Source organism: Artemia sp. Qi Xiang Cuo, chromosome 11 (assembly GCF_049724085.1).
Source record: "Artemia sp. Qi Xiang Cuo chromosome 11, ASM4972408v1, whole genome shotgun sequence".
NCBI lineage: Eukaryota > Metazoa > Arthropoda > Branchiopoda > Anostraca > Artemiidae > Artemia > Artemia sp. Qi Xiang Cuo.
The window spans coordinates 9672357-9692069 of record NC_142804.1 but is presented as its reverse complement, the minus strand read 5'-3'; the positions used below and the strand labels follow the sequence as shown (position 1 = coordinate 9692069).

At 34.2% G+C, this 19713-nt stretch overlaps 1 protein-coding gene across 1 annotated transcript in view; it reads left to right on the top strand.

Moving 5' to 3' along the window:
• The window catches only part of LOC148946609 (dedicator of cytokinesis protein 3-like), a 54346-nt gene extending 37653 nt beyond the window's left edge, over positions 1–16693 (top strand). Inside the window, exons 9-11 of the mRNA XM_089097060.1 lie at positions 6523–6664; positions 12185–12348; positions 16633–16693. Coding sequence (XP_088953186.1) covers positions 6523–6664; positions 12185–12348; positions 16633–16668 — 342 coding nt within the window. The 3' untranslated portion in view covers positions 16669–16693. The remainder of the gene's footprint in view (positions 1–6522; positions 6665–12184; positions 12349–16632) is intronic.
• Positions 16694–19713: the final 3020 nt, after the last annotated feature.

Below are 19713 nucleotides of genomic sequence, written 5' to 3'. Positions count from 1 at the left end.
AATATTCTCACACCGAGTATTCACACATCGTATTCAAACATCGAGTATTCACAAGAGTATTCACGCATTGAGTATTTACACACCGTATTCACACATCGAGTATTCACAAGAAGTATCCACACATCGAGTATTCACAAGGAGTATTCACACATCGAGTATTCACACATCGAGTATTCACAAGGAGTATTCACACATCGAATATTCACACATCGTATTCACACATCGAGTATTCACAAGAAGTATTCACACATCAAGTATTCACAAGGAGTATTCACACATCGAGTATTCACAAGGAGTATTCACACATCGTATTCACACATCGAGTATTCACAAGGAGTATGTACACATCGAGTATTCACACATCGTATTCACACATCGAGTATTCACAAGGAGTATTCACACATCGAGTATTCACACATCGTATTCACACATTGAAAGGAGTACCATCGGTAATCACAGGAGACAGCTTTCTCTGAGGGATTCAGAGGTTTAGGTTAAATTTAAATATCTGACAAACTCGGCTTAATTGACGGAGAAACGATTTATTTATTTTTGCATGATTTAGTTGCTTTTCATGGATTAGTTGTTTTTTTATCATTTGATTTTTTTCTTCTTGATTGTCGTCTTTTTTTTATATTGTTGATGATGTGATTTTATTGCTTGAGCCACTGCGCATAGTTATTTGCCCTCCTAGTATTCAATTTTATTACTTTTTTATTTATCCTATTTATCTATCTTATTTATTAATTTTTTTGTTCATCTATTTTTTTTGTTTATCCTCCTAGTTGATTTAATTGATTTCATGATGAACTGATGAAAATAAAGGAATCTATCAATGTGATTAGGCTCGAATGAATCACAGATGGGATCATGGTAACTGAGCAACAGTCTCGCCACGTTTACTAGTATCGGGAAACCACCAGATATAATACACGTTTTAAGAGAAGAGACAGTGTGGTTTTAGGATGAGTAGAGGATATGTCGACCAAATATTCAGCCTTAGGCTAATAATTGAGAAGGGTCTGAGTCATCAAACACCTTTAGTCCTCAGGTTTATGAGCAATTGTTTGATTCAGCTGTGTGATTAGTGCTTGTACTGGATTAATCTGGCATTTCGCATTCATGGTTGATATTGCAAAACATTTGGTTGATTTGGTTGATTTGGTTGATTTGGTTGATTTGGTCCAGTATGAGGAAAGGAGCAACTAACCTGACAAATTATGCGGGACAAAATTAATATATTTAAATGTAAGTTGGTTTTATGAGAAATACATTTGCTTGAAGAAAATTTGTCATTTTTCAACACGTGGCGTGTACAAATCATGTTCAATGCGAATACACACTCCTGATCAAACTTTATTTCATACATACAACCTGCGAAACTTATGAATGTAGTTCATGAAAGCCTGTGCATCCCATTGGCTGCATGTGGCCCGAGGTTTATGAGTTTGACACTTCTACTTGAGAAGGATTTTTTGCTGCTTTCTATATTGAAAAGATAATTTGTGAGATTACCGGAATGTTGTCGTTATTGTCGGTACAATTTTTTTTTTACACAAAAAAGGTTTCATTTTATTACTTTTCTTGTTTGTGAGATTTTGTCTTGAAACTATCCGCTATTCTTATCTTCTGCGATTCTTTCAAAATTTGTTTTTTTCACCTTCTATGTGATGTTGTTTAATCTTTACTATGCTGCAGCTGCTGCTGAAACCATGATTTTCCTCTCTTTACTATTAGTTTACTATCAGTGCGTATGAATTTACAAGGCCGTATCCAGGGGGGGGGTTACCCTGTTTGAACCCCCCCCCCCTCCCCCCCCGAAGTTTTTGACCGAGTCGAAAATTAGTCTAAAAAATACCTGTAAAGACAAAACCTTACCAGAAAAAAAAATATGCTCCCACACTAAATCCTATTGCATTTTGTGGGTAAACGGTTCTCATCAGCTTACTCAATTAGGTAACCGTAGGTAACCCCATGTTCTCCTAACCTTGCATAGTAAATTAGAGTTAATATGCGCTATTATCCTATTGGATTTTGTGGCATACAAAAATCCTAATCAATTTTGTGGGTAAACGGTTGTGATCACCTTACGCAATTAGGTAACCCCATGTTCGCCTTATTATGCAAGGTCAGACCTTGCATAGTAAATTAGGATTAATGGGGGCTCGAGGTAAATGTTATGAGAGAGTGCAAGATTGTTAGTTCAGTTCAGTTAAATTTCGGATTTGGATAAGAGAAGAGCGATTTTCAACATGAAGAGGAAGTGTGACATTACGTCGTTTTTCGCACCCAAGCGGACCAGGGATGTTTTTGACAGTGGTGTTAGCGGGACGTCTGTGGATCTTTCATCTAAACCTACAGATCTAAAGGGCACTGAAGCCCTCGCTGAAGCCTCTGAATCATAGATACTGGAACCAACCGCAACACAACACGCACCTACACCAACCCAGCTCTTTCGTTGGTTGCAAGTGATGACGATCGTTTTGTCAACAAATCATCCAGTCTCGATGCAAAATCTAAACTTTGTTTGCTGAAAAGCCCTTGGACTCCAGATATCTCCCACATTTTTCCAGTATCCAAAAAACGGATGCTGAAGTTTCAGTTAACTTGGCTCACACGTTTTAGTTTGTTGTCCTACTCTCCGTCTGAGGACGCTGCTTTTTGCAGATTTTGCGTTCTGTTCTCTTCAGGGACAGCTGGCAAAGGCTGCCACCAGCGCTTGGGGAATCTAGTCACCAAACCATTCAGGAACTTGAAGGATGTGATAGAGTACTTCGCAGCTCACTAACAAGCACAGTTTCACAAAAACTGCATCGTATCGGCTGAAAACTTCATTTCTGTCTCGGAAAAAAGGAAGGACAATATCGTGCACCAACTAGACGCGGCAAGAAAAGCGCAGGTTCAAGAAAATCGCCAGAAGTTGCGACCAATTGTTGAGACGGTGATATTTCGTGGGCAGCAACAGCTTGCCCTTCGTGGTACCAACGATTCTGGCCCCATTTCGGTCTCAGATCCAGAACCTTCTCACAATGATGGCAACTTCCGAGCACTACTGTGGCTGAGGGTGAGACACGGTGACGATGTTCTGAAGAACCATCTTTGAAGAACCATCTTCTTTCTGCGACAGGAAATGCCACATATCTTTCTCCCATTATCCAGAATGGTATTATTGCCGCATCTGGAGAGCTTCTTCAGCAGTCTATTGTGGAAAGAGTAAGCGCAAGTCCATGCTTTTCGGTGCGTGCCTATGAAACGGCGGACGTTTCGAATACCGAGCAGCTGTCTGTTTGCGTCCGCTACACTTTCAAAGGGAACCTGCATGAGGACTTCCTTGGTTTTACCCCAGTTTTTGATTTGACTGGGCAAGGTCTGGCTTCATCAATCCTGCGATTTATCGAAAGCCTTAGTCTTAATCTCAACAAGATGGTTGGTTAGGCAGACGATATTAGATCAGTGAGGAATGGGTATCATAGGAGTGTCCAGACTGTTATACGTGAAAATTATCTGAAGGTACTTTACGTCCAATGTAGTGCGCACAGTCTGGACTTGGTCATCTCTTCTGTATGCTCTATTCTGGAGTTTAAGCATTTCTTCGGTGTCTTGTCACAAGTCTGCAGTTTTTACCATACTTCCCCACTCAGGACACAGTATTTAAAAGAGAAGATCAAAGAAATACTACCAGATTCAAAGAAAAATACTTTAACCAGACTCTGCGAAACAAGATGGGTGGAGTGCCACGATTCAGTCGTGCGTTTTCTTGAGCTTTACCGACCAATCCTGCGATCCCTGGAAGCTCTTGAAGAGAATGGAAATGTAGAAACTTCTGCAAAAGCGGCGCAGGTGCTGGACAGGATGAACCAGTCGCCATTTGTTGTGTATCTCCATGTGGTCAAAGAGCTTTTCTGCCTTACGCTTCCACTGTGCAAGACTCTTCAGTCAGTTGACTTTGAATTGGCAGCTGCATGCAGGCACGTGGAAACTGTCCTTTCAAAAACAAAGGAAATGCGAGGAAATGCTGCCAATGCTTTCATGTCTATTTTCGACGAAGCTCAGCGTTTTGCCAGTGACTTAGGACTGGAGATGACTCATCCAAGGACGAAAGGTGGCCGGAGTATGCATGCAGACAATCCAGACCTTCTCAACCCCCTATAAAACCTCGCTCTTTATTCCTTTCCTGGACCACTTCACTTCAGAGCTGAAACAACGATTTATGCTTCACCAGAAACTGCTGTCAAATCGCGTCCTTTCTCCTGCCAAAATTGTTTCTGTCGATCTGCAGGCATTAAACCTGGAGTCATTGGTTGAATTATATGGCGATATTCTTTCCGAGCCAGACTGTCTGAAGCAAGAAATTGAGCTATGGCTTATCAAGTGGGAGAATGTTCCGGTATCAGAGAGGCCTACTTGTGCTGTGTCTTCGCTTCAGGCATGCGACACCACCTTTTTTCCAAATGTTTTTCTTCTTCTGGCTGTTCTTGCGACGTTACCTGTTAGCACTGCTACTGCTACTCCGGAAAGAAGTTTCTCAACGCTCAGAAGGCTCAAAACCTGGCTGAGAAATTCAACAGGAGAAGAGCGATTGAGTGGCTTAGCCCTCCTTGCAGTCCATAGGGACGTTGACATCTGCCCTGACAAGGTCATCGACATTTTTGCAGGGAAGAAAAATCGTCGCCTGGATTTCGTTTTATAGATATTCGCTCTTACTTTTAGCTAAAAAACTAAAAAATATATAGACTACTTCTACTATTTGGCTTCTTTTTGCGTTCTGCTTTGCTGTCTCAAAAAAAAAAAAATAGCTTGTAGTATTTAACTTTATGTAAATACTTGTCTTGTTTTGGCGTTACTATATAAAAAAAAAAAAAAAAAAAAAAAAAAAAAAAAAAAATGCCCCTTAAAGATACGAAAGTATGCCTAGTGGACGCGTCCTCGTTTGCAAGGGACGGACTAACGGTCTCGAGCTAACGTAATGCTGCTCGAGGATGTTAGACAAAGTCCATGGGAAAAAATTGGGTAACCCCCCCCCCCCCCAACAAAAGTCCTGGATACGGCCCTGTGAATTTACAATCAGTATTATTAGTTTACGATATTACCAATTACGACTACGATTGGTTTATGATTATCTTATGATTAAATTAGTATGATTAATTACGACTAGTCACGATCAGCTTATGATTATTGTCAGTTTTCGATTAATTTTGTTCACAGTTAGTTTAGTTTATCTTATGATTAGTTTATTTTACGATTAGATTAGAACGACTAGCTAGTTACAATATTTTTATGATTATTGTCAGTTTATGATTGGTTTAGTTTAGCTTATGATTAGTATATGATTATACTTATATTATAGCATATGTAGTATACTATAATAGTATACTGTAGTATAGTATTATAGTATGTTTAGTATATATTATATAATAATAACAATAATAATAATAATAATAATAATCTGTATTTAAAAGCCAATTAAAGCCATATACAAAAAAGACAATTGCTAAAGAAAAATTACACTCCATTTGACATCCTTCCCATCAATACAAAATTTCCTACTGCCACAATATAACGGGGAGTCCTAGACCTCATTAACTCACAAAGCCGCCTATCTTCCCCATCCTGGATAATTGATCCCCTTAAATGAGAGAGTTGCTTACACCGGAGGAGGAAATGGCCCAACCCATAATCATTTTCCCCACATCTCAAGCAACTGCATTCGGCCTCCGGACCTTCCCTCATTTTCCTTACAACCTTAGCATAAATTGGAAGACAGTTTGCTCGAATCTGAATCCAAATCCTCAGATATTTAATGGGCAATCCCAGCTTAAAATAAACTCCTGACCAAAATTCTCTTTTACTTCTCTATAGCCTACACAGTAAGTCTCGGAGATTTGTCCACAGCTGATTGCCATAGTTGCACTTTTTGGTCTTCAAGTCTTGCACTAAATACCTTGAAGAACTTTTCATGATCTTCTGGCCCTTTTCCCTTCTCCCGCGAACTTGAAAATCCATTCTTATCTAATATCCTTTTGATTTGTGCTGTCCATGATGCTTTATTACACTGAAGGAGAAGATCTTCATATGCTGCTCGGGCAAGTCTAGTCTGGGGAAGTTCTAAAAGTCTTAACCAAAATTTGATGATTTGGGTATATCTTTTCAATTTCAGGTTAAATATAATAAGATCACCTTTAAATACTAACGTATGTGTTGTATTGTGTAGGCCAAAAACTCGTTTATAATATTGAAGCTGAAGGGTTTCTAGTTGCTTTGCCGGCTGATACCCCCATATTTCTGATCCGTAATGTAGGATAGGCATAATTTTAGTATTAAATATATGTTTGTGGAGGCTTAGTTGACTTATTTCTGATGTTAGTATGCTTCTGTATATTATAGTACATGATTATACGTCAGTTTTCTTTTTTTTAGAGCACACTTTCCATGGTTATTTTTCAAGATGTAACGCAGATTCAAAGATATAATAATTTGAAATTCTAATTTACAAATGTGTTTTATTATTTTCCCACTTTTCAGAACAAAAAGTTTGTCTACCGTGGCCTGGAGTATGAAAGAATCAGTGCCTTTACTCAACGCCTAATGAGTGAATATCCTTCCACGCAACTCCTTACCAAAATGGGTCCACCACCTGAAACTATTCTAAAATCCAACCAACAATGTAAGTTAATAAGTACAGTATTAATAGGGAAAACTAATTCCAAAGTTTAGGAACAGAGATGCAGCAAAATACAACTTGAATGGACATTTTCCTGTACAGAGAATGGAAGCTGGAAGGCTGGTAGAAAACCAGGGGGCTAAACATTGTTGAGCTTTTTATCAAATAGCATAATATCTAAAAAATAGTGAAAAAGCTGGAAAGTACGAAAATTAGAAAAGAACCTATAAAGAAAAGAATAGAAAACTACTTTTACTACTACTAACAAGTCTCTGTAGCACCAAGCCGCCTCAGGTAAACACATCTGCGTACGCTCCTCCTCTGCTGGAATCCGATCAAAGTTTCACTTTTTAGCCCCTCTTTTTAGTTTCAACTTCTTTTGAATTCTTTCTTACGACCTCTTTCCATTCCATTCGGGGTTGACAAGTCTTTCTTTTGACCCCATATGGGTTGCTAAAAGCACAGTCTGCGCCATTACGTCATCCTTCATCCGAAAAACATCGTCTAGATCTTAATGTATCTTTCATTACAGCACTAGAAACTAGGAACTAGCCACATTTTTCGTACAGCAAAGGTTCAACAAAGAAACAAAGGTTCGACGATATGTCTTTCATAATGACAAAACACAAGCCAAGGCAAAGAAGAAGTTTTTGTCCCACCACCAGGACAATAAAAGGAACAAAGGTTCGGTGATATGTCTTTCATAATGACAAAACACAAGTCAAGGCAAAAGAAGAAGCTTTTGTCTCACCACCTGGACAATAAAAGAAACAAAGGTTTGGCGATGTGTCTTTCATAATGATAAAAGACAAGCCGAGGCAAAAGTTAAAGATCCAATAAAAAAACGTAATTTTAAAACGGAACTACTTCCAGTTTAAGGTCCATTTGGACGTCATGACATCAAGAAAAGACTCAAATTGTCTGCGTTTAGAAGACAAGCGACAGTGAGAATCCATATATAGAAGCCTGCTGCGTGCCGAGTGCCAATGAAAAGCGTAATTTTAAAACGGAACTACTTCTAATTTAAGGTCCATTTGGACGTCATGACATCAAGAAGAGACTAAAAAAATCTTAATATATTTTTCATTACAGCACTAGAAACTGGGAACTAGCCAAATTTTTCGTACAGCTTACTATGTGATGTATATTATTTGATATAAAAAAAAGTGTTTGCTTATATTCCTCTAAAACATGTTACTCTTGCTCATCAGGTCTAAATTAGAGGCAATTGTATATAATCTATTCTGACATTAAAACGGATCCTGACATAACCTGAAAAAAATCGTTCCCCCGCCTGAATTTATGCTGAAGTTCAGCCAATAGTATAAGCTAATATAAATATAACTAACACTTTTATAATTTAATTAGTATAATTAATAGTGGTTTTACCTCTTTGGCTAGTTTGGTAGACTCATGTTAGGTAATTCTGTTCGAATTTGTTGCAACGGTAGACCGCATTAAGCTAATATTGCTAATACTTACTTACAATCTTTAGCATCTCCCTAGAATGTGACTAGAGGCTTCTGAAAAACTAAATGGACAAGAATCTGAAAAGCTCAATGGTAGAGGCTTCTAAAAGGCATAACTATGCTTTCTCTAATACAAGGGAAAAGCTTTAACAACCAGAAAGTATGTACAAGACATAAGTTATGTCTTGTACATATTTGTACAAGACAGAAAGTATGTCAAGACAAGACAAAGACAAAGACAAGTATGTCAAGTACCGTGTGTCTCTACGATAACGCTTTCTATACAAAAACTTATATGCCCCCAGGGCATAACTTGCCCTCAGGGGTCTGGGGGGTTTTTCATCCTCAAAATTATAATTTCCAGAATTTTCAACTGCATTGAAGAAAATGCTATCTCAAAATTTTAATTGGATGTGTTTGGGGAAAACCGTGGTACGGAAGTATGACTTGAATTGAAAAATGTGAATTCTTCGCTCTGGGCGAAAGATCACGACAGTGCTTAGTTATTTGTTTCGTTTTTTTGTTCAATAGCTAAAAGAAAATGAGCAAATGTTTCTCTTATTCTTTTTTTACGGTTAGACCTTCCTCGTACTCCCTGGATTTAAGGATTTACATAAAAGTGTGCGCTTTTTAATTATGTATTGACTTAAAAAAAAAAAATTACCAATGTAAATCCCTTTCAGCCACCTTACCTCCGTCAAGATATAATCCTGTTTATAGCCCTGATTGTAGCTACAAACAGGGCTACAGCCTGACTGAAGCACAAAACTGATTAGATTTACTAATTATTTTTTTTTAGTTTTGCTAAGTGAAGGATAAGAAATATAAACAAAAAGTTTCCTTTAAACTTAGCTTATTCTTTTCTTCTGGCACAATTAAAAAGCAGAAAAATTAAAATTTCAATTAATTCAAAGATTTATTTTAAGATTTTTAGATTTGATTAATCGGATCTCATTAATTAAAAAAAAAAAAAAAAAAAAAAAAAAATTAGAAATCTTTCGACAGAAGGGACAATGTAATTGCAATTCTAATCTCAACCCTTACAATTAGTGACTTCAAATGTTAAACACCATGGTGAAACACGTGCAAACCATGCTTTGCTATCGAACTTCAACGTATCCATATTGTTGTTATAAGCTTGACTTTTGGAAAGTTCAGAAGTCGTTTGACACAAAGTTTAAATAGCGAGGAAGACTACACTGCCTTTCCATCATAAACAACGAAATACAAGTAGAACAATACAAGTAATATGTAATACAATGTAATACAATAGGTACATTTTTTTCCCTATAAGACAGTGAAATGCGAACTTTTAATGAACATTTTGAACCTATATCCAAGGGCCATCCTCAGCAAAACAATGAAAAAATATAAAAGAAATTCACATTAAAATACGACCATTAAAACTGAAATCTTTTTAAAACAGTCCCAGCATCATTACTTCATTGAAGTTCAACTAGGACAAATACTAACATCGTATTTTAATGTGAGTTTCTTCTATATTTTTTCATTTGTTTTTCTGAGGATGGATAAAGGGTCAAAATATTCATTTAATGTTCGCATTACACTGTCTTACAGAGAAAGAATTTACCTATTGTTCTACTTCTATTTCGTTGTTTATTACACAAGGTTTGGAAGAAATAGTAAACAATTTTGAAGAATATAGGCTACATTATCTGTATTGTAATATTAGCTTAAAACTTGTAACAAAGAAGCTCATAAATCTTTAAATAAATAAAGTGCTGCTTTAAAAATTTAAATCTGCATATGAAACATGGGCTGCATACTGTCGTTTTTCTGGGGTAATGATATGACAATTAGACCCAGATATTCAACCAATAAGTTCAGTAATTACACAATACAATAGGCAAACCGTGAAATCGGAAAACTACTTTAAAACGTTGAAGCTGTAATAGTGATTAGAAGATATTTTTGCTTATTTTTAACAGATTAAAAAATAATGAGACTTCTATAATTCTGATGGGGCTAATTGTTTGGAAGAGGAGTTTTTGAAATATGGTGAAACATGGTTGCCAAGCTAAAGACAAATTATTGAAGATTATAAATATAATTTTCGAGAAAGAGGAAGTACTTAGCGATTTTAGGACAACTTTAATTAAACCCCTTTATAAAAAAGACGGTAAGAGTGAATGTGGTAATTGCAGAGGCATTAGCTTGGTTCCTGTAAGAAGCTAACTGCTTAGTATAATGATACTTTTTGGACTTAGGGATGCTGTAGATAAGGTTCTAAAAGAAGAACGGTATGGTTTTAGGAAGGGGAGAGGGTGTGTCGACCAATCACTCTGTTTGTTTTAAAACGCTCAAATTGTATCTTCACCCTCTCATTTTAATTAGCGACTTCATTGTTATTTCATTCATACTAGACATTTTTTTAAATTAGCACTGCTAGTGATTGTTTGGCTTAGCTTAGATGGCTGACAAGTTCAGCTGGCTAGGGGGAAAACAATAGAATGACAAAACAAATACAATAAACAAACAATAAAAAAAGTAAAAAATAAAGAAAGGTGATACTAATGTGTGAATAATATGTTTTGAAAATTAGAACTTATTTAAAAAGTGTCATTCAGAAATTTTGCTGCTTAAACTACTCGAAATTGACGGAAAATAAATTATTTGTATAGATTATTATTTGTGGCAACAGCTGTCTTTATTTGTCATTTACGAGGCATGGAAATTCAGGATTGAGATTTTAGGATTTCAGGAAAAAAACAAACTAAAAGCGAAAAATATTATTAAGGGTGATTCAAAGAGTATGAACAGCTTATAAAAGTGGAAACCAGATGATGTCTCCACAAAAACAATCATCAACGCCATCTAGCGCTTGGTGCTGACTCTTTGGGGTGCTCCACGCTCCATACATGATCATTTTTATATATATTAAGAAATTTACGCTTACGCGTGTTCAATTTATAATCTTTACAATAGACTACATACACGAAACCTGATCCGAATATGATTATCTTAAAAATCCCAAACTCATCATCATTACCAACATAGAAATTAACGGCATCATTGACAGCTTTTACCCAACGGAATTTTAAAATTTTCAGTTTTTAAAAGATTATATTTGTTTTATGAAAGTAAAGACCTTGAACTAGCCGGAATCTAATTTTTTTTTAATATTTATGAAATTTAGGAGGCTCATAAAGATTCGAGATAATTTATCTCCTATAAAAAGCGGGGAATGTCTCTTTTATATGAAAAACGTTGTTGAAATTTTGAATAGTAGAATAATTTTAGATAATAATATTGACAATAGAAGAATCAAAATAAAAAATATTGAACATTGACAATAGAAGAGTTGAAATCGCAAAATGAAATGAATAGCAGAAGCTTTGAAAGAAAAATAAAAAAATGATATTTGAATGTTTTCCTCAAAATCAAACTTTTAAGACTAGCTTATAAATACAGTTTTATAAAAGTTGAGATTATGCTTATAATCTTTAGCTTATAAATATAGCTTATAGCTTATAAATATAGCTTATAGCTTATAGGTGTAGCGTATAGATATCTAGCTTATATCTTATAGATGTAGCTTGTAAATACAGTGTTATAAAAGTTAAGATTATGAGCTACAGATACAGTGTTAGAATATTACAGTTACAGTGTTACAGTATACTATGCGTACTATGTTACACTGTTACTGTAACAATTTCTACGTATAAATAAACTATACACTAACAATAAATTTACTCTCATAGAAAATTGAGATTATGAGCATACATATGTTGTAAGTATACAGATACAGTTTCATATACGATTTTCACATTCGATACGAATACTATTTCCAGAATAAATTATTCTGGTTCTGAGAATTCTTATTACATTTCTATTTTTTGTCCTTTAGATAGCAGAATAATTTTACTGAATTAAAATGACAAAAAGAATAGAATAGATATTAGAAGCTTTAACTGAAAATCAGAATAAGAAATGTGATAATGAGAGTCCAACGATATTTTAGATTTTACATTCGAATTTTGATTTCAGTTTTTATTTTTTCGCTCTATTTATCATTTTTTATTTTTGTCGTTAGACCTACAAATCTGTAATGTGAAGCCAGTTGTTGATGAAACAGTGAGTCAACTTGGTAATAAACATGAAAAACTACGTAACTACCATCGTATTCAAAATGTTAGACAGTTTATCCTTGACAGGCCTATAAGAAAGGGAAATGCAAATACAGAAAATGAATTTCAGGTAGGTCACTAATTTTATATTGTGTCAATTCTTGGTGATTCCATTCAATTAGGACTGTGGATAAAGTTTAAAATTTCATTTTAGCCGAATTTTGGCCAATCTTATCCTTTTAAAATGAAATGTAGCTATTATTACTTCCACTTTTTCATTGTTTCTTATTGAATTTTGGCTTTAATTTTGAAAACGACTTGTTAAGTAGAAAACTACAAGTGGAAAAACTACTTGTCAAAGTCAAGTTCTTTGAAAGTTTCTTTTAATTTGTTTTGCCTGTTTCTATTAAGTTGGTAAAGCTATATTTGGATATGTTACAGGAGAGGATTTTTTCTTATTGTAAATAATAATGTTAATATAGCAGCACCATTTTAGGAGGGGGCTAGAGCGATATCAGTACCATTTTTTCCACCATTTCTAGTTAAGTATGTTAATATGGTACCACCATTTTAGGAGGGGGATAGAACAATTTCAGCATCATTTTTACCACCTTTTAGAGTTAAGAAGGTGTAGTTAAGATGGCACCACCATTTTAGGATGGGGATAGAACGATTTCAGCGCCATTTTTACCACCTTTTGTAGTTGAGAAGGTTAATATGGTATCGCCATCTTAGGAGTAGGATAGAATGATTTCAGCACCATTTTTTACCATCATTTTAGTTGAGAATGCTAATATGGTACCACCATTTTAGGAGGAGGACAGAGTGATTTCAGCACCATTTTTACCACCTTTTGTAGTTAAGAAGGCTAATATGGCATGATTATTTTAGGAGTGGGATAAAACGATTTTAGCACCATTTTTACCACCATTTGTAGTTAAGAATGTTAGTATGATATTAGTATTGTAGCAGGAGATAAAATGACTTCAGCACCATTTTTGTCACCATTTGTAATTAAAAATGTTGATATGTTACCACCATTTTAGGAGGGGGATAAAACGATTTCAACACCATTTTTAACACCATTTGTAGTTAAGAATGTTAATATGGTACCACCATTATTTGGAGGGGGATAAAATGATTTTAGCGCCATTTTAACCACATTTTGTAGTTAAGAATGTTAATATGGTACCATAATTTTAGGAGGGGGATAAAGCGATTTCAGCACCATTTTTACTACCATTATAGGAGAGGTATAAACAAATTTCAGCAAAATGTCAAAATTTGACGTTTTGACTTTAATTTGGAAAAAGAACTACTCACAGTTTTTAAGAGAAATAGTTCGTTCTTTACTATCATTGTATTGTGTCTTGGGAAATTTGTGCATTAATTTTTCTTTTAACATAGGTTTATTTTAACATAGGTTTTTTAACATAGGTTTATTTTAACATAGGGAAATTTGTGCATTAATTTTTCTTTTAACATAGGTTTTAACATAGGTTTAACATAGGTTTATCTATTAAAAGTTAACTATATTTAATATCTCTCCGATTTATTACAGCAGTGTTGTCTGGCCATTATAAAACTAAATACATTACTCGCTCTTTTTATCAGCAGAAACAATATTGAAAACTATTATGAGAGGAATCGAAAGTTCCTCTCTAGGAGAGAAAAAACAACCAGCACCATATAAAATTGCCCATTAAAATTTGGACCATGATTAAAACCTAAATGCAAATATTAGCTCGATATACCTTTTTTCATCTTCTTTTACACCTTTTTTTTAAATTGCTTATAGGTATAACAACCAATTTCTAAAAATGGCACAACAGATATATTTGTGCATATTTATATTTACCAATGCCTGTGCTCTAGACACTAACCTAGTGTCTAGAGCACACTACCCTAGAGCACACTACCCTAGAGTCTTAATGGTTTATTATAAATTTAAAACAAAACAATCTGCTTGCTTATATGGAATGTGGAGATGGATCGAATTAATTGTATTTCTAATTAAAACCCAACTTTCTAACAAAGTAAGCTTTTTTGAATGTTTCTAGTTCAGATAGATGCTGCATCAGTGCCAGTTTTGCTAGTAGTATGAAATTGTGGCCAAATTCTTAGCTTTTCTCTTTATTGAAAGTACATGCTGATATATATTTGGATTTCTCAGATAGTAAGTTTTCCTACAAAAATTTAATATGATGAGATTAAAAAAAAAACTATAAGTTTTTAAAAGTGTTTGAAAAAGAGATTAAAAAATAAATATAAAATAAAGTAAGATCTATAAAAAACAGAGAACGTGAAGAAATCAGCTGAGAATAAAAAACAGGTCAATTTGTAGTCAACGTAGTACAATCAGAATGCTTCCGCTGTTCGGCTTTTCATTATTCACAGCTATATACGAAAATAAATTTTTGACATCTTCAACCTCAGGTAAGTCTTTAACTTCAGTTGGGCTGTCCAAAACTCAAAACTCATTCCCTCAATAACAGGTTTTGAGTTAAATTCGTCGTCTATCGTTATCACAGTCCTAGTGGTACATATTTCTCCTTATTCTCCCTTGCTTGCTGAATCCCCTCTTTAGGATGATACATTCGAATGCCTAGGATCTTTGTCTGTTTTACTGTATTGATTGGTGATATCAATCAACTGATCATGGCTAAAGTCTCCTTTTTGTGCTTTTAATAGTATGTGCTTTTGTGCTTTCGGCACATGTAGTATATAATATCAATGGACTGATCAGACGTCTCCTTTTTGTGCTTTCAATAGTATATACTTTCAATATGTGCTTTTGTGCTTTCGGGACATATAATATGGGATATCAATTTCCATAACATTAAGGTATAATTGCTTAAAGCTCGTTTATTGCAGGAAATCTAGTATGATTTTGGACAGATCGGTTTTTTAAGAGAACAAAAACAACGTAATAAAGCTATTCGATATAAAGGATATAAAAATAAAAAAGTTGAGGCTTACAACATCTAGCGTCGCGTTTTAACAGAGTTGCATTATGATCCTGACGCAAATAATTAATTTGACAAATCACTTAGAAGGAATTTGAGGATCTAAAATGGCCCGAATAGGTTCCCGACGCCGACCCTGATCATTTCCTGTCGCTCTTTACTTGACCTTTGGATTTGATATCAAACCAGTTGTTTGCAACGCTTAACTGGTAATATGGGGTATATTTTGCATTTAAGGGAAAGAAAATTATAATAGCTTTATATTTCCCTTCAAGGGAAGTCAATGACGACTTTTTGTAGCCTAGAAAAGTGGATAACTTGTATTAATTTATTGAGCAATTGAACTTGCAAAATGAGCATTTTTCTAAATTAATTTATACTAAATTAACTCTAATTTAAATCAATTAGAAACTTTCAAGACAGCCTGAATGAGTAAAAGACACAATGAATAGCCAAGAGACAAAGATGCAAAAAACTAAAAAACAAAAGAAACAAAAAAACAAGACAAAATGAAACTGAAAGAGGATTGCTTTTGAACGTTGCAAGTGCTGAAGCCCTGTTCTCCTAAGGACTTTCTTATATAAAAAAAAATGCCCTAAATACAAACAATTGTGATTTCCTTAATTTCTGTGTTCTATTTTTTTTTTTGTTTTTTTTTTACATAGGAAATGCCAGAATGGCAATTTGGTAATTGTTCTATGACTTCTATGACATTTAACATTATAATTTAACATTTGATAAATACCATCAATAGTCAAGGTCACTATTGTCATAAATGACTTCTATGACATTTAACAGTTTCATTTGACATTTGGTAAATACCATCAATAGTCAAAGTCAAATATTGAAAATTTTGGATATAATGTCAAGTGTCAATGTTGGATCAATTTGATTAATGTCAAATTAAGTCAATGCCAAATCAATAGGACATTGAAATTGACATCTTATTTCTTTCTCTAATATTTGGTGAGCTTGACAAATATTAGAGGAGAAGCAAGAACTGCATGAATGTAATAAAACCAACAATTCTTTAACTTGTATTTTCTGATGAGCCTAAGGCAATTTCTAGGTAAATTTCGCTCAGGAGAATGTCGTCGATGGCGGTTTTCGCCCTGAAATTTGAAACGCCACCAGGTTTGCAAATTTATTTTTGCATAAACTGGCAATTTTTGGATGTTAATAATCCATTATTTATGAAGTAAAATATTTACGGTATGAGAACTAAAAAAAAAAAATGCATTCTTAGCCTAAAAATTAGCAAATGGGCATGGCAGGTCGTCCAGATCAGTCCGAAGAAAAGGGAAACGTACCTATAGCATCCATTTATCTGAAGGAATATTATTAGTTTAAGTATTAAGAATGGTTCCTGGGGGGGGTGTCTTTACTGAAAGAGATTTTGGTGCAAGACTTTTGGTTGTATTCTTTCGCTTTTTTTTCGTGTTTTTCAGCCTTTGCGGCAGCTTCCACAAAGAATACAGAACTGAAAATTCAAAGAATATAAAGAATACAGAATATGCGGTTCCACTGAAAACTATTCAACGCCTGTCATATACTGAAGCTAAAATAAATAAGATAAGATTATTAATTTATTTGTGTTTTTTCTCAGTAAGATAAGGTACACAGCTGCAAGGAAAAAGGGCACAAACGTCTTTTAAAGAGCAAAATTTGATAGATGGTTTTAGAAAAGCATTATATTTCACACGATCATTTCAAATTTCTGCCGTTTTTCCAAAATGCCCCTGCCCCCAAAAGGAAAGAATATTCAAATTCTGTTTAATTTAGGTCCGCGCTATAGTGGAACTGGAAGCTCGTTAATTCTCAACTTTATCCAGTTTCTGTTAATGCTTGAACTAAGGTTTTTTAATGGTGGTGAAATACTGAGTTGTTGGCTCTTCTGAAAAGATCTCAGAATATACATACTATCTTTATGAGTAAGCAATAATTGTACATGTATTTATTTATTTTTTCTCGAAAATGGCTCCATTTTTTTTCGGGAAAATTGGTATCTTGGGATATTCTCTCATAAGAAACGATCTAGATAGGTCAGAAATATGAGAAAACTCGTTAGGAACCTTAATTTTGGAAAAAAATTTCATGTCAGTAATGTCATTTTCCGATACATCATTGCAGTACTGCAACGACGTTGTCACACTTATGTGGAAAAATTGAAAAAAGTTAATGCATGGAAAAGTTTACATTAAATTGCTTAAAGAGCAAAAAACCTGTGGTTGCAAAAATATTTGTATGTATTTTGACAAGGGATTACAACAACTCAAAATTCGTAAAAACTAAAACAGAAGGTTTGAGGCTTAGTAGAAATCGTTATTAGAAATCGAAATTGCTTGAATAATCAAATATCTTTCAAAATTAAAATGATGATTCTTTCTTTATCTTTGTTTTGCATGCATTGCGTGATTTAGCGTAATGTTTATGGTTCTTTCGGCGTTTCATTTCAGAAATTGCTTGAGTAATCTGAAGGAATCTTTGAGAATTCTTTGAGAAATCTTTGAGAATTAAAATGATGATTCTTTGGAACCACCTGAAGTATCAAATGTTGTAAGACCAAAAAAAACAAAAAAACACCCCGAATAGATTAAATTCACAACGGGTGAGAATCAAAAACCTAGACTATCAAATGAGACGAGACCCAAAAAACGAAAATTTACAATTATTATAAATGATAATTCGTTGGAAGTAAAAGAATTTTTTGTCCCACCACCTAAAAATTAACAAATCTACAGCCTGGATCGTCATGAAAAACTAGACTAATAAGGGCAGCTAAAGTAAAGGGCATTGGCAAATTGTCTGAACTAATGAAAATTAAAAATAAAGAAGAAAGAAAAAAGGGGTTAAAAGATACGCGACAGCAGGGTCATGCCAAAATTGAAAATGATAGTTATGATAATCGGTTTTAGATTCTTGACATGGATAAAGTCATCAATGCTTACCATGTTTTTGTTAATCAGCCTCTTTTAAAAAACAAAGGTTCGGCGTTATGTTATACATACTGACAAAAGACAACCCAAGGCAAAAGTTAAAGGTCCAATAACAAAAAAACGTAATTTTACAAAGGCGCTGATTATAAATTGAGGTCAGTTAAATTTTTTAAGGGGCTCATTGATGAAAATTAAACATAGACAATAGTTACTAGAAAACTAGTGAATGAGAGGACCGCAAAAGATGAAGAAATAGGTTTATAGAAAACGACAGCGGGAATCCCGTTGAAATTTAAACGGAATTTTGAATAGTAGTTTGTGGTTGGAAACTGGGCCAGGGTCCGGTGGCGAAGCCGCCTTCATTAAAAATAATTCGTGTTTTTCAAAGGGTGGCTTCTATCGAACCTGTGGCGATGTCATGAGATCAAGGAAATACTCAAATTGTCTGCAGTTAGAAGACAAGCGACAATGAGAATGCATATACAGAAGCCTGCCGCATGCCGAGTGCGGGGGCCCGGCGGCGAAGCCACTGGGCTTCCAGCGCTATATATATATATATATATATATATATATATATATATATATATATATATATATATATATATATATATATATATATATATATATATATATATATATATATATATATATATATATATATATATATATATATATATATATATATATTTTTTTTTTATATATATATATATATATATATATATATATATATATATATATATATATATATATATATATATATATATATATATATAAGTAAAAACCTGCAAGACTCGGAAAATTCCTATCAGATTCAGTGTGGCAAAAGGCATTGAAATATTTAATCATAATCGCCTAAGTCTACTGATACACGATTCTGCATGGAAAACGGAAGAAATGTGCCAATAAATCAATTCTAGCTCGGAAACACTGCTGTTTAAAGTAAGAGGCTTTAGATATCTAGAATATGCAAACTTCGTTAAAAACTCTTTTCAATGAGACCTCCAATAAATTCCGAGAAGAATGAAAAGGCAAAAAGAGGTAAGTCACAAAATAAAGATGATATTGTAATTAATAAAAAAAAGAATAAAGGAACACTAACCAGCCTTTGGGGGAACTTGATTGGTGAAGAATTGATAAGATTGTTCTTTTGGTAGAACAACGATGTTCAGAATATGGCTCGAGTCTTCTAATTGACAACTCTGATCTTGACGACGTTTTACCTTTGGAGTATAAAGCCATAATAGTTGGGTCTAAGATAATTTCTCTTCGTCAAAATATTTTTTTAGTTGGAAATTTATCCTCTGAAAATATAGCTACTTATAACCTTGCCTGAGAAAAGAGAATAAGGTATATTACTTTTGTATAACCCTTCTGTAAAAACAGGACTCGAATTTCATTGGTTTAAGCCTGTGATGTATTTTCGTAAGCTAGTATAATTATTGCTTCAGTGTATACCTGAAAGGAAAGTCAATAACCCTGCCTATTAAAAATGGATCGATTTTTATGAGAATTCCTAGCCAGTTGAAAAGAGCCAAAAATGTGGTCTTACCTAATTGGTTCTTCTGTGTGAAATTTTAAGCCAATGAAAAGAAC